General features: G+C 43.1%; 1 protein-coding gene across 4 annotated transcripts in view; it reads right to left on the bottom strand.

The window, feature by feature from the left end:
* MEAF6 (MYST/Esa1 associated factor 6) overlaps positions 1 to 9,947 on the bottom strand; it is a 28,130-nt gene extending 18,183 nt beyond the window's left edge. For all 4 annotated transcript variants that reach the window (XM_061186774.1, XM_061186771.1, XM_061186772.1 and 1 more), the window contains exons 1-4: positions 9,835 to 9,947; positions 8,483 to 8,598; positions 5,383 to 5,470; positions 5,159 to 5,204 (exon numbers count right to left, since the gene is read on the bottom strand). In XM_061186774.1, the coding sequence (XP_061042757.1) occupies positions 5,159 to 5,204; positions 5,383 to 5,470; positions 8,483 to 8,598; positions 9,835 to 9,924 (340 nt within the window). In that variant the 5' untranslated portion in view covers positions 9,925 to 9,947. The remainder of the gene's footprint in view (positions 1 to 5,158; positions 5,205 to 5,382; positions 5,471 to 8,482; positions 8,599 to 9,834) is intronic.
* Positions 9,948 to 16,553: the final 6,606 nt, after the last annotated feature.

The raw sequence follows: 16,553 nt of genomic DNA, 5'->3' as shown, positions 1-16,553 counted from the left end.
GAGCTTGAGAAATGACAGGTGAAATGGAATGACAGGTTGAGCGGAGTCATAACTGTCAGACTAGGGGATCTAACACGGGGGACAACACGAGGGGATGTTAAGAAAACTGACTTGTTGCTTAATCTTTCTGAGCCTGTTTCCCCGTCTGTAAAATAGGAATTCTTTCTCTCACATGTTGAGTACCTCTTATGGACGAGACATTGGGCTAGATGTTTGGGGCTACAGCCATGTTCCCTATCCTCAAGAAGTAGCTTTAGGGATTAAATGAGATAATGTAAAGTGTTTGCTTACTGTCCGGAACACAGTAAGTGTTCAAATCTCAACATCTTTGAGATCTACAAACACATAAGTCAAATTCCAAGCAATCAGTCAGGGTTATTTGCAGTCAAACAGCTGCTAGCAGGACATAACAAGATGAAGGCATCCAGAATTTCGGAACAGGGAAGTAACACCAAACAACTAACGTGTATTGAGTTCTCTGTGCAAACCCACGTTTTAAGATTAGGCTAGAAGCGGTTTATAAGAGGGACTGGAGCTGGGGAGACTAGATTAAACACTGTTAATGTACAAAGTGAGAGCACAACGTAATAATCATTTCCTTCCTCGGCTCATGGAAGCAGAAGAGAAGTGATAGCAAGAGGACTGGGTTACAACATATCAAGGTACAGCAAGCAGCAAGTTGGTCAATCGATTGCTGCTGCCACCATGAAAAGACACAGGAGTTTGCCTCTCACTGACATAAAACTGAGCAACTCATTCTTAGAGCAAATAACGTCAAATTTTAAGTTAAACACATCTACAAATGAGATGCTCTACTTAAAGGACTAGCTACTGAATAGTGCCGCGGCAGTGACTTCTGATCAGCACGAAATGTTTAAAGGCAGAAAGGAAGACACCCAGAACAATGCTCATGCAGCTGTTCACTTACCTGTGCAATGATGTAGATGCTGGAGGGGTTTGCTTTGATGAAAGCTTCAGAGAAGCCCAGTAAAACAAACAGGTGAGACTGCTGATCCTTTACAGGAAACTGGATAAAATCTGCCTGCTTTGTTTTTCTTTTACTTTATTCTTTTTAGAAAAATATACAATGCCTCACTAATTAGCATAAAATTCCCCTTTGGGACCATGCTAATCCATTCTCATTCTAGCGTAGGTACATAAGAAGCCAAAGGAAGCAAAAGTAGTGCATTTTTTGAGGAAAATTTCAGAACAGTTCAAAAATAAATGCCAAAAGTGCAAAACTCCAAAATCCTTGAGATCTGAGAATATACAAGTACAAATTCTAAGAGAAAGGGATGTTTTCTTCATTGCCACCAAAGATCAAAAACACAGGAGTCATTCCACAAGATCTGTTATACAAAAATTCTGAGACAACGGAAAGACTCTGTACAAAGGAAAAAAGAGTGAAAGGCAAAGCAGACCATTCCTCATTCCTCTCTTGGAATTAAAGTTTGGATCTTTTGGGGACCCTCAAGCCTTGAACTTGGTCCAAGCAGTCCTAGCAGAAGCAAACATAGGTCTTCTCTGGAAGACAGCACCTTCATCTCAGCCGTCAAATTATTCTACAAATACTTTTAACTATAGTGAACAGAAGTACACAGTCAAAGATAACCGGGCTTCCCTGGTGGCGCAGTGGTTGAGAATCTGCCTGCCAGCGCAGGGGACACAGGTTCGAGCCCTGGTCTGGGAAGATCCCATATGCCACAGAGCAACTAGGCCCGTGAGCCACAATTACTGAGCCTGCGCATCTGGAGCCTGTGCTCCGCAACAAGAGAGGCCGCAATAATGAGAGGCCCGCGCACCGTGATGAAGAGTGGCCCCCACTTGCCGCAACTAGAGAAAGCCCTCGCACAGAAATGAAGACCCAACACAGCCATAAATAATAAATAAATTAATTAAAAAAAAAAAAAAAAAGATAACCAACAAGCACACAGGGAAATTAGATTTCATGAGTGATACAACAGCAGAAACAACAAACAGAAAGAGGCTCTTAAAGACTTCAGAAACTGAAATTAAATACAGACTACAGAAAACCTATGCTTACTATACTTAAAGAAGTAGGGACTTCACTGATGGCGCAGTGGTTGAGAATCTGCCTGCCATTGCAGGGGACATGGGTTTGAGCCCTGGTCTGGGAAGATCCCACATGCCACGGGGCAACTAAGCCCATGCGCCACAACTACTGAGCCTGTGCTCTAGAGCCCGCGAGCCACAACTACTGAGCCCGTGTGCCACAAATACTGAAGCTGCGCACCTAGAGCCCAAGCTGTGCAACAAGAGAAACCACTGCAATGAGAAGCCCGCGCACCACAACTAAGAGTAGCCCCCACTCGCCACAACTAGAGAAAGCCCACACGCAGCAACTAAGACCCAACAACAAAGACCCAATGCAGCCAAAAATAAATAAATAAATTTATAAAAAAAAAGTAAAAGGCAAGTTTGAAAACAACTGCAAAGAAAGGTACTAAAAAATCAGGGGCTTCCCTGGTGGTGCAGTGGTTGGGAATCCACCTGCCAATGCAGGGGAGATGGGTTTGAGCCCTGGTCCGGGAGGATCCCACATGCCGTGGACCAGCTAGACCCGTGAGCCACGGCTGCTGGGCCTGTGCTCTGGAGCCCGCAAGCCACAACTACTGAGCCCACGTGCCACAACTACTGAGTCCACGTGCCACAACTGCTGGGGCGCCCTTGCGCCTAGAGCCCATGCTCCGCAACGAAGAGTGGCCCCTGCTCACCACAGCTGGAGAAAGCCCAGGCACAGCAACGAGGACCCAACGCAGCCAAAAATAAATAAATAAATTTAAAATATATATATATATATATATATATATAAATCACATAGCAGATTTTTGAAGTAGTTAAGTAGAATTTCTGGAAATTAAAAATGTAGTAATAGGACTTCTCTGTTGGTCCAGTGGTTAAGATTCAGCACTTCTAATGCAGCCGGTGAGGGTTGATCCCCAGTTGGGGAACTAAGATCCCACATGCCACACAGCATGGCCAAAAAATTTTTTTTAAAAGTATAGTAAAAGATTTAAAAATCAAGGGAAGGTTTAACAGTAAATCAGACTCAACTGAAAAGAGAATTAGTGAAGGGGTAGGTCAGAAAAAAAATTACCCATAATGCAGCACAGAGACAAAAAAGAAGATATAGAAAAGATAATAAAAGACATAAAGGATGAAATGAGAGAGAAGGTTTAACTTACATTTAACCAGAGTACCAGGAGAAGACAGAGAGCATGGAGCAAACACAGTATCTGAAGAGGTAACAGCTGGGAATTTTCCAGAACTGATAAAAAATACCAAACCATAGTTTCATGAAGTCCAATGAAACCCAAGCTAGATAAATTAAAAGAATGAAATCCAATAAAATAAATTTTAAATGAGATAAGTAAAGCAAAGACGAACAGAAGAAGAAAGTAAGCTGGATGTAGTACTAAGATTCATTCCCCAAACACATGCTATAAATTCCTATTTGCTTTCTAGAGAGGAACCCCAAATTTGGCTTTAAGCATTTTAGCACCCATACAAAGAGGGAAACAGTCAATTACCAGGTTTTCAGTAAAAACCAACTAGTCGTTCAGGGAAAACAACTATTCCTAAAGGAGATAATAATTAGTAATGATAATAAACGTTTGCAACGTCCTCTTACAATAACAGAGTGACACATTTCACAGGACCAAAATGTTACTAAGTGCAACTTCATAGGGAAGACCAAGGAATACCAATGTGATATATTCCAGAAATGGGGCTCAATCCAGGGGGAAGATCTTAGGGGAATGGATGGCCTCCACATGCTCTAGAAAATCTTCAATACATCAGTATTTGTCTCAAGTCAAGCTGCTGAAAGCAGTGGCTTTAGGAGTCTTCCTGACCAGTATCTAGGCGCACCCCTTCTGTGTGGGTAATTAGGTACAGAGCCATATACTAAACTATCCACTAAGCCTGGGGCAGGATAATAGGCTCTTGTGAAAACTGAGGAGTCAGACATCTTCCATCGCAGCTCATAGGAGTAAGGTCCAGAATGTTCTTAACCAGTCTTGTTACTCCACAAAACAGATGAAATGGCTGTACATTCTAGAAGTGGTATTAATGGAGACGAAATAAGATTTAACTGACAGTCATAATGAAAGAAAAAATCAAAAGGACTTGGTCCAACTGATTAGGCTGGCAGAAAGGAGTCAAAGCTGCCTACAAAGTTTTGAAGGACAGAGAACAGAAGTACTGTGAAACAAAACAACTAGGCAGACACATTTTGAAGGAAAGAGAACAGCTCAGCTGTAGACAAAATGAGTCTGACCATCTGAGTGGAAATGTCTAGAAGACATTTTCTAGAATTTTCTAGAAATGCATGACTAAAGCTCAGGAAAGGAGTTAGGGATAGGGCTAAAAATTCAGAAATCTGTACATACAGATAATAATTGAAGTCACTGAGTAGTTCTAATTCCCATACTACCAAAATCCCTTCTCCGCAAACCAACGCCCTGGTAATGCAAACAAGAGAACTTGATCCCACAACAAGATATGCCATGTGAAAATACCCAGCCACAATACAAAAAGCAGGGTGTGTTTCAGAGTGACCCGACCCACAGGGAGAGCATCCAATACAGCTACACAGAGTCTGATACAGAAAGATAAACCTGCAGTTCTAAGTCCCATCACTAGAAATTAGAAAGGAGTTAGACTGTATGGCTTACATACAGAGAATGATACAATTTCTCTACAAAGTAAATACTACCTGCTCTCCATTTTAAATTTAAGAACACACAGGTACAGTCTGTTCATAGGATCAGAATTTCCTAAGAATTATTAAATTGGGTGCATGAGGATTTATTAGATATGTCTGAAATTTTCCATGATAAAAGGGTTTTTTTAACTTTAAAAAATTCCCTAAGACTCAACAGGAGTGAAGACATATCTCTGTGTCTTTGAACAGGTGACGTCAACCTTCATGTGACTGAAAAGGCAGGAAGGACATGGTAGTTTCTTCCCCCAAAGAAAGACATGATTAAGGATACCCAAAAGGGTTCCTAACTTCTACAAAGAAGAGGCAAGAACAAGAGATGCAGTCTTCAGATACACCGTTGGATAGGAATTAAATATACGGGTGATGGTAGCTTAAAAACAAACTGATGAAAAAGTAAAAAGATAAACTTACTCTTTTCAATGAGCTGGTCCTGAACTCCTGCCAATGCACTTACTGCCTAAAAGAAAAAACCACCAGTTACTATAAAAATTATCACAGATCTCAGGAGAGCACTCACAGACAGAAAGGAAAGAGACAACCAACTCACAGACGGACAGGAAAGAGAAAACTCACAGAAACTTAACGGAGGTCTTCCTTAACAATGGGCCACAGAAAGATCCCCCCGCCTCACTTACAGCTGCTGAAGTAACTGAGGATTTACTGAAGAGCCGCTCTGCTTCCTTAAACTTCCGGTTCCTTCTATCGTTTTTGCTATTGGAGTTTCTAAAACACACACAAGAAACTCATTATAAGCACCAAGCTATGTCTGTGGCTCAAGCTGAGGACGCACCAGCACAAATGTAAGGAACTCTTTTTTTTTTTAATTACCAAGTTCCATACAGAAATGCCTCCACACCACTTGGATTGACCAAAATGACCTTCATGCTGAATGCCTATGTAGACAGCAATGTTTTCCAATGGATGGTATGTGGTCCACTGTGACACATGAGATTACTTTAGCTTTAGGGTCACAATCATTTTCATTTAACATGTATTTATTTTAATGCCTATTATTAAAAACATCTAGCACAGACTAGTGCTATGAAGTATCTCTGTTAAATAATCTTAGTTTAAAAAACTTAAAGGGCTTCCCTGGTGGCACAGTGGATAAGAATCTGCCTGCCAATGCAGGGGACACGGGTTCGATCCCTGGTCCGGGAAGATCCCACATGCCGCGGAGCAACTAAGCCCATGCGCCACAAATACTGAGCCTGCGCTCTAGAGCCCGTGAGCCACAACTACATGTGCCACAACTACTGAAGGCTGCGTGCCTAGAGCCCGTGCTCTGCAAGGAGAGACGCCTCCACAATGAGAAGCCCGCGCACCACAACAAAGAGTAGCCCCCGCTCGCAGCGACTAGAGAAAAGCCCGCGCGCAGCAACGAAGACCCAACGCAGTCAAAAATAAATAAATTAAATAAATAAAGTTACTAAAAAATTAAAAAAAAAAAAAAAAAGGACAAAGGAATCAGCCTGAGGAGGCTCCCTCTGGCCACGTTTGGGACAAACTAAGCATCAAAAAGGATAATGATGGGTGTGTTAGCATTGTGAAAAGTCAGTGAGCTAAACACTTATCTGTGCGCTTCTTTGTATAGATTTCAATAAATTAATTTATACTAAAAAATAAAATAAACCTTCACAAAGTGACAGTACTACATCCCAATACGCTGGATTTTTAAAAAATCCATGCATCTACAGTGATTCTAAAGAGAGAGAAAGAGATAATGAAAGGGAAAGAAGATACAAAGGGAAGACTCTTCAGAATGTCAGTAATAAATGTAAAAGGAACAGTAAAATTAGAATCATCATTTTGCAACCGCCATTATAATAACTAATTCAGATAATCAACAATGGATACTAAAACCAGTGACAAAAATTGGGGGGAGCAGTATAATCACACTGCCTAAAAAGTATAACCTCCAGGGACTTCCCTAGTGGTCCAGTAGTAAAGAATCCACCTTACAACGCAGGGGACGTGCGCTCGATCCCTGGTCAGGGAACTAAGATCCCACATGCCGTGGGGCAACTAAGCCTGCGTGCTAAAACTACCGAGCTCGCACACCTCAACTAGAGAGCCCTTGTGCCGCAAACTACAGAGCCCATGCACCCTGGAGCCCGCGCGTGCCACAACCAGAAAGAGAAAAACCTGCATACCACAACTAGAGAGAAGCCGGAGCGCCGCAACTAGAGAGAAGCCCACACGCCGCAATGAAGAGCCCGAGCACCGCCATGAAAGATCCCGCGTGCCACAACTAAGACCCGACACAGCCAAAGATAAATAAAATAAATAAATAAATAATAAATAAATCTTAAAAAATAAAAATAAATAAAATGTATAACCTCCGAAATTACTTGATAATTACAAAGAGAAAAAAATAACTTTTACAATGGTGAAATCATATGATCAAACTTAGCAGCACCAATAATGGGGTAATCTGTCATTATGTGCCTCGTGATAAAACAGAGGTAAACAACAAGAGGTACACAAATCACTAATGCAACATTTTTGCCAAAAATATTTAAAGGATCTCTCATGAAGTCACTATAAGAAAAACCTGGAATTGGGACACTCTACAAGACAATGTCATAAACAACCTTACCACCAAAAAGGGTGGGAAGCTCCTAAATTAAGAGACTAAGGAGACACAACAGGCAAATGCAATGCACAAACACTCACTGGTTCAAAACAAGGTAGCAATGCATTTTAGGAACAATTAGGGAAATATGAATAGACTGTATATTACATAATACTATTAATGTAGTGCTAATTTTCCAGGCATGATAATTGTTGGTTACGTAAGAAAGATGTTCTTATTCTTAGGAGGTACCTGCTGACATAATTTGGGGCAAATGTCATGATATCTGCTTTTGACTTTTAAAGGGTTTAGCAAAAAAATGTATATACATATATATATGGGAGAAAGGGGAGATATAACTACAAAGGGGTAGCATGAGGGAGATCTTTGTGATGATGGAAAAGTGCTGTATCTTGATTGCAGTGGTGGTTACCCACCACCCACATGATAAAATGACTACATATACACATTATACCAATGTCAATTTCCTGGTTTTGCTATTGTACTATATGGTTACATAAAACCCAACCATTGGGGAAAACTGAGCTGTTTTTGCAACTCCCTATGTATCTATAATTATTTCAAATTTTAAAAAAATTTTAAGTGTAGATATAGGGGTGTGTGTTAATACATATTATAGAAAGGGAAAAAAGAGAGGAAAGCAAATGTGGTAACAAGTTAACAACTGGTGAATGCTAGTGAAGGGTATCAAGAGATCACGAACTATTCTTTCAATTTTTCGCTACATTTGAAAATTTTCAAAAAATTTAGAAAGTTTTCAAGAATAATATTACTAAATAAACCATGGTACAGTTGGCACACAGGTATGGCAAATCTTGTGAGGGTGGGACTCGTGACTGATTAAAATGTAGAAAACACTGATAGCAGTGCTGGTGTGTAAGGTATTATATGCTGTATTTCATTTAAGCCTCACACAACCCTGTGCCACTGGCCAGATTTCCTCTACTATACAGATGTAGGATTTGTCCAGGGTTACTCAGTGAGGCAGTGGCTGAGCCAGAGTCCAAGCTCAAGTGCAGACCTCTGTCCACCCCACTTTACTACTGTCTCCCTGCCAAGTCACTACCAACAACATACATATCCCTAAACACAAATATTACTAGGGCACAATACAAACACTACAGGCTTCTGACACTCACTTTTGGTTGGTCAGATACCGATCCCAGCCACGAATAATGTTGCCATACATCTGAGTGTCTTCCAGGTAGCTTCCTTCAAAAGCATAGATCTGTCTCTCCAAGTTTGCCAGTGTTTCCTGAGAGATGAAAAACAAGGAAGTGGTTAATGCCTTCTACATGAAAGCATTAAGCCTAACCAAACTGAAATCTGGATATCAGACTTATAAACTCAAGTTCAACTATACAGAGCCAGCCTTGTGGAAAGAAGGATGACATGGGCAGGGGCAGGCTGTTTCAGACTAAGACAGTCTAGACCCATCTTGTTGGATCCCTTTAAGAATAAAATGGAATGGAAAGAGCCTGTCCCCATTAAAATGTACACCCATGCCAAAGTTTGCATGTACTCAGGGGCTTCGTGGAAACCCAGCTGTCAAGAACCTGGGCGGAGGAAGAACGTGAGCAGTCTCCACTCCCACGCATAAAAGATACTGCTACCGGGAGAGGGAAGGGTGATCAGCCTTCCAGCGCCAACTCGCTCCCCTCCCTGCAGGCTCCGAAAGGCCGCCTGCACTGGGCTGCGGTTGCTATGGAAACCTGGAAGGGCAGCTTCAGGTGAGATGGGCCTCCCGGTGCCCAAGCCAAAACGCAAGGGGAGGGAGGGCTTAGCCACCAGGGTGCAAGGGGTCCCGGGTGCGTGTCACAATTCCTAATTCCCTAGACTGAGTCCGCTTCCCCTCGCCTGTCACCTTGTAAGATGTTCCCAAATACATCACAACCCTGCCCATCAAAAACCGCATCCAACTGATCTACTCCTAGTCCCCAAAAGGACACGCGCCCCTCCATCTTCCAAAGGCCTGTCTGGATGTGTGGGTCCCCTTCCCACGGCCTGCCTGGATGTGTGGGTCCCCCTCCCACACCTGTCTCCTACCCCACCCCCCAAAGCCCACTGGCAAGCCCGAACCAATCTCCTACAGCCTGCCGACAAGCCCGGTCCCCACCCCTCAAAGATCGTGGACCCGCCCGCCCTCGCCCACCCCGCAGAGCTCATGGACACTCTCCTCTCCAGGGCTCCCGCACGGAAGCCCCCACCCCCTGGCGCCATCCTTCCTCCACGCCCCCACCTGCCTAGTCCCCCTCCCCCTCCCCGGCTCCGCGCCCCGCCCCCGGCCCCGGCTCCCTGCTCCGGATGCGCACGGCCGGGAGGCCGAGGCGCCGGCGGGCCGCGACATGCGCAGCCGTCCTCAGGCCGCCGGACTCCCGGCCGTCGCGCTGCGCTGCGTCGGCGGAGTAACGAGCGGCGCGGCGGGGCCGGGTCCTGGAGGCGGAGGCAGGCACAGGGCCCCCACCCGGGCGCCCCCGGTGCCAGCCCTCACCGCCAGCTCCTGCTTCCGCTTCACGAGCTCCGCCAGCTCCCGCCGGGTGTCCGGGATCTGCGGCGGCGCCGCCTTGTTGTGCATCGCCATGTTGTGCCGAGGCGGGCGGTGGCGGCGCCAGGCTGGGGGCGGTCCTTGCGCGCCGCCGCCCGCCAGGGGGCGCCCGCCGCCACACTGCGCCTGCGCTCGCGGCTTCCGGAGGCTCGCGGTGCTGCGCCGAGCTGCCGCCCGCGGGCTCGCGCGCGCCCTGCCAGGAGGACCTCAGTGTTGGGCTCTGCTCTTGGTCCTGGCCGAGTTTCTGCACCACAAATTCACCGTGTCCAAAATCAGACCTCGCCGAAGTCTCCTCAGTGAATGACTTTCATTGTCCGACGAATTGCCCAAGTCAGAAACATGGGTGCCATCCTCACCCTCCTTCACCCCCTTAATCCGATCCAAAACCAAGTCGAGCCAAGTGGACTCGACTCCGGAAGAGCCCGCAAATCTATTTTCTTTTGTCTGCCACCTCCCTCATTCATCCAGGCTCTCCTTATTTTTTGATACATTATTCCAACAGCCTCCTGTTTCCACCCTTAGCTCCATTTAATCCATTATCCACAGTGGTGCCAGGATTATTTGTTTTTGGAAAGCAAATGTGGTGTCACTCCCTTGGTTAAAACCTTTTCATGGCTTCCCATTGCCCTTTAGGGAGACAAATATGTGTGGTAGTTAAGGACACATACGATCCAGAACTACCTTGTTCAAAATCCTACCTCTACCATTGATAAGCTGTGTCACCTTGGGCAGGTAGCTAAATTTCACTTGTCTCAACTTCCTCATCTATAAAATAGAGGTAATAATAGTGCCCACCTAATACAATTGCTGTGAGAAGTAAATCACTTAATGTAAGGGGCTTGGCAAGTAATAAGGACTATGTAAGTAAAATCAGTAAGTCTAATACCATTAACTTTGTATTCACCTGCCCCCTGCTTACTTCTGCAATCTCTGATCTCTCCATTTTTCAGTGTTCTGCAACTTCACTGGGAATCTAGGTAGGATTTTTTTTTTTCATCTTTCTTGCTTGCTTGCTTTCCTTCTTTCTTGCATTCTTCTTTCTTTTTTTTTTTCCCCCTCCCACCTTGCTTTGAAATTCTTTGTTTCTTCAATCCGTGGATTTGTACTTTCAACAGGTCTGGGAAATTCACAGCTATCTTTCTTCAGATATGCCTCTGCCTCATTGTCTCTCTCCTTCTGTAACTTAGATTAAACATAAGAATCCTTTATTTTTTTTACCCACTGTTTTTTCCATCCTTTTGTCTCTGCCGCATTCTGGATTTCTTCTGTGTGTTGAGCTTGTAAACTGGGGTCTTGCTAAATTCCTTTATTAATTGCAGGAGGTTTTTTTGTAGATTCCTTGGGACTTTTAATGTAGACAGTCTGCAAATAGGGAGATTTATTTCTTTTTCCTTTCCAGTCTGTGTGCTTATTATGTCCTTTTCTTGCCATACTGTGCTGGCTAGACTTCCGTACTATGTTGAGTAAGAATGGCCAGAGAAGATATCCTTGACTTGTTCCTTATCCTAAGAGGAAGGTATTCAGTCTTAGCAGGTTGAGGAAGTTCCCCTCTATTCCTGCTTTACTGAGAGTTTTTATCATGAATGGGTGTTGAATTTTGTCAAATGCTTTTTCTGTATCAGTTGACATGGTCATATGATTTTTATTCCTTAGCTTCTTTATTTTTTTATTTTTATTTATTTATTATTTTTGGCTGCGTTGGGTCTTCGTTGCTACTCTTCCTTGCGCTGCGCGGGCTTCTCATTGCAGTGCCTCCTCTTGTTGCGGAGCACGGGCTCTAGAGCGCAGGCTCAGTAGCTGTGGCTCAGTAGTTTGTTTTTGTTTTGTTTTGTTTTGTACTGTTCGGTCTGGTTTTGGTATCAAAATAATAATGGCCTTATAAAATGAGTTGAGAGGTGTTCCCTGCTTTTCTAATTTCTGGAGATGGTATAGAATGGTGCTAATTCTTCTTGTAATGATTGGTAGCATTCTTCAATGAAACCATCACCATCTGAGCCTGGATATTATTTGGGGGGAAGTCTTTTAATTACAAATTCAATTTTTTAAAATAGTTATAAGATTATTCAGATGATCTATTTCATATCAGGTGAATTTTTGTAGCTTATGGTTTTGGGGGAATTGATCCATTTCCTCTAAGTTGTTAAATTTATGTGCATGAATAATTTCTTTTGACCTATCTTCCAGTTCACTAATTCTCCCTGAAGCTTCTGTTAAAGGGATTTATTGATGGATTTAGTTATTGTATTTTTCATTTCTAAAAAGGTTCTAGTTGATCTTTTAAATAACTCCCATTTCACTTGTTGCCATTTCTTGTTCCCTGTGGGTATTTTTAAGTTCGTCATTTATTTGTTTGAAAATAGCAACTATGAACGTTTTATAGTACCTTGTAATTCAAGTATCTGAAGTCTTTGACAATCAGTTTCTGTTACCCGTTATTTCTGTTGGTGAGAACCTTTTCTTGTATGCTTTTAAAAAAATAATTGTATCTTTGCAGAAAAATATGTGGAAATAACTGGAGGGGAGATAAAACGTCCCTTCCTCCAAAAAGTAATTTCATTTATTTATATCAGACACCTGGAGGCACTAATAGTACAGGGTCGTTTTCTTCTTTTTTTCTTCTTTTTTCTTTTTTTCTTTGTATTTAGTACAGGGTCATCTTAAGCCAAGTTCAAGGCTTGATGTTTTCTGAGCTCCAGCCTGCAAATCCCTGGGAGGATTCAATTTCTGTTCCACTCTTATTCTGAAAGGTATAGCTCTCTGGCATGCCAGCTTTTTGTGGGAAACATGTTCTATTAGACTCATTGTATGTGGGCTTTGGGTTTTGATTTTTGTCCCATTCAATCCAGGGTAAGGTCTGATTTGCTAGAATCAAATATGGTTTGTCTTTATATCAAATGTGGTTTCCAGGCATATATGCTCCATTTCTCTCTGGATTATTGTTATCTTCACTTTTGGCCTGATAACTCTCTACTTGTCCGTTCTTGGATGCCTTCAGAAATTTTTTAATTTATATTTTATCCAGATATTTTAGCTGTTTTCAGCAGGAGGATTCATAAAAATAACTTAGTCAGTCATTAACAGAAACCAGAAGTCTCAATCACCCTCTTTCCCCCATTGAACTTCAAGTGCTTCCAAAGCCTCATTTATCACCTTAGGCATTTCTGAGTGCTAGTCTCTGTCTAGAAATATTTGCCTGTTTTGGCATCTGCAAAATGTAATGATAATAGAAGCCTGCCTCATAAGGTTATGAGGAGGAAATGAGTTAATGTATGCATTTGTGCAACATGTAAAATGCTCAGAACCGTGCCTTGTACATAGAAAGTGTTCCTAGACATTGGCCAGTTTTATTAGAGGTCTCAGTACATGCATTCTTAGGCTCCCAATGATTAAATATTTGTCGATTTTTCTGAATCAACATGATGATTTCCAACTAGTTCTGACTATGACTAGGTGAGGTGAGGATCTGCCTAAGCCACACCCTACCCGTGAAAGTCCCACTCACTAGGATTTTCTTGAACATCCTGTGAATCAGGAAGTCTCATGAACCAGCTGTCTCTTCCCTCCTCAAAACTCTCCACGAAGCTCCACTGGGGAGGTGAGAGGGAACAATTCAGATGAAAGACCATTGAACCAGGACTGAGGCCATTTCCATCCTAGCTCTACCACTGCCTTGCTGAGGGAACCTCAGGTAAACAATTTTATAGAATCCTTTCCACATATTCCACTCCAGTCCTGTGGTCCCCTGGCCTGCTCAGTCTGAAACAATGTCCTCCTCTACTACTGGCTCAAAAATCTACCTATTCGGGCTTCCCTGGTGGCGCAGTGGTTGAGAATCTGCCTGCTAATGCAGGGGACACGGGTTCGAGCCCTGGTCTGGGAAGATCCCACATGCCGTGGAGAAACTAGGCCCATGAGCCACAACTACTGAGCCTGCGCGTCTGGAGCCTGTGCTCCGCAACAAAAGAGGCCACGATAGTGAGAGGCCCGCGCACCGCGATGAAGAGCGGCCCCCGCTTGCCGCAACTAGAGAAAGCCCTCGCACAGAAACGAAGACCCAACACAGCCAAAAATAAATAAATTAATTAATTAATTAAAAAAAAATCTACCTAGTCTCTAAGGCATACTTCAAATACCATCTTTTCTCAGCCACACAAAAGAATGAAATAATGCCATTTGCAGCAACATGGATGGACCTAGAGATTATCATACTAAGTGAAGTAAGCCAGACAAAGAAAAGCAAATATCATGTAACATCGCTTATACGTGGAATCCAAAAAGCAATGCAAATAAACTTATTTTACAAAACAGAAGGAGACCCACAGATATAGAAAACAAACTTATGGTTCCTAAAAGGGAAAGGGTGGAGGGAGGGATAAGTTAGGAGGTTGGGATTAACATATACGCACTACTATATATAAAATAGATAACCAACAAGGACCTACTGTATAGCACAGGGAACTATACTCAATATTTTGTAATAACCTATAAGGGAACAGAATCTGAAAAAAAAAATATATATATATATATATATGTGTGTGTGTGTGTATATAACTGAATCACTGTGCTGTACACCTGAAACTAACATACCGTAAATCAACTCTACTTCAATAAGATACAAATAAAAACTAAACACAAATACCATCTCTTGCAAAAGGTGCAGCGCACCTCCAAATTACTGCTCTGTTTCTAACTCACAGCTGTAAACCAATTGCTAGCATAGTAAGTTTATGTAACCATTGATTGATTGGATTAATTCACTTTAACTTTAGAGTAAATATGAACAAATCAGCTGTCTTTTGAAATTGTTTCCGGGACTTCCCTGGTGGCACAGTGTTTAAGAGTCTGCCTGCCAACGCAGGGGACACAGGTCCCATCCCTGGCCCAGGAAGATCCCACATGCCGCGGAGCAACTAAGCCTGTGTGCCACAACTACTGAGCCTGCACTTTAGAGCCCACGAGCCACAACTACTGAAGCCCGTGTGCCACAACTACTGAAGCCCGTGAGCCTAGAGCCCATGCTCTGCAACGAGAAGCCACCACAGTGAGAAGCCCACGCACCGCAAGGAAGAGTAGCCCCCACTCGCGGCAACTAGAGAAAGTCCACACGCAGCAACGGAGACCCAGCGCAGCCAAAAATAAATAAATAAATAAATAAATAAATAATAAATAAATAAATCAAGTAGCCCTTTCACTTGATATAAACTCACACACCCAGGAACACTGTGGGATCAGAACATTCTTTCACAAGCAGGCATTACTGGCGTGTTATGTGCATGTGACACTTAGGCTCTGATGAACGTAGCATCATTTCGTTCCTCGCATCCACTACTAATTTCCACAAAGGGAAGGATGTTAAAAAATACAACCATCTGTGCACCATATCAAATCATAAATAAATATATTTATATTTATGTATGTTCTAAGCCTTTAAAGACCCAGCTGTATTGTATTTTGGCATTTCAATACAATAACACAAAAAATTTTTTTTCAGTTATCTGAATTGATTACTCTGCTTTCCCTTATCATCAGGATATAATAAAAGTATTTAAAAGTTAGATCACCAGTTGCTCTTAATGAGCTATCCTTTGTCAATGTCAGAAAGAGGGAATGAGAAAATGACTGGGAAGAGGCTCCTGGGGAAAATCTGAAGATTCTGTCCCATACCTCTGCAGAACTGTGGGCCACCACAGAGGATTTGGGGGAGGGGCTCAGAAGCAAAGGGCTGTTTTGCAGATCGCTTGATTTTAACAGCTATGACTTGCAGACAAGATAGCCAGGGTGGAGAAAGGGTGGGTGATAAAGCAATTGCAAATAGCTAAAATGAACATCAGTTTCTAAGCAATGAATTAATTCAAGAAGAAAGTTTTAGGATTTTGTCAACTTCAAATGAGAAGTCTGCTGGTGATATCTGGCTTTGGAGATGAGTAGTATCTTTTCTTTCCCTTTCTCTTAAAAAAAAAAAAGTGTGTGGGCGGGGAACACCGGCCCATATATCAATGTTTGGCATGAAGAATCTCTTAATCCAGGAAGCAAAAGTCTACTACACAACTGGGACCTTTTATTGAAAATGTAGGCAAGGACTTGCCTGGTGGCGCAGTGGTTAAGAATCCGCCTGCCAATTCAGGGGACACGGGTTCGAGCTCTGGTCTGGGAAGATTCCATATGCTGTAGAGCAACTAAGCCCGTGCGCCACAACGACTGAGCCCGAGCTCTAGAGCCCTCGTGCCACAACTACTGAAGCCCGCGCGCCTAGAGCCCGTGCTCCGCAACAAGAGAAGCCACCGCTATGAGAAGCCTGCACACCGCAACGAAGAGAGTAGACCCCCACTCACCGCAACTAGAGAAAGCCCGCGTGTAGCAACAAAGACCCAACGCAGCCAAAAACAAATAAATAAATTTATTTAAAAAAAAAATGTAGGCAAAGTGGTCATCTATCACAGTGTTCACCAGGATGGTGCTTGAAGCCAAGCCTAAGGCTGCCAGGAAGCAGTAGTTACACAAATTGAACACGGAGGCCCTGGAGGGAGATGCCAGATTAGCGCCTCATCCCAGGAAGAGAAAACCATCAGCCTGGATCAAGAGAAAAACTCATCAAAACACAACATTTTAGACATGCACGTATGTAATATGTGCTTCCAGGGGCCAGGGCACATTGGGTGAGGATG

Source organism: Eubalaena glacialis, chromosome 3 (assembly GCF_028564815.1).
Source record: "Eubalaena glacialis isolate mEubGla1 chromosome 3, mEubGla1.1.hap2.+ XY, whole genome shotgun sequence".
In the NCBI taxonomy this organism is placed as follows: domain Eukaryota; kingdom Metazoa; phylum Chordata; class Mammalia; order Artiodactyla; family Balaenidae; genus Eubalaena; species Eubalaena glacialis.
This window is presented reverse-complemented; position numbering and strand designations above follow the sequence as displayed.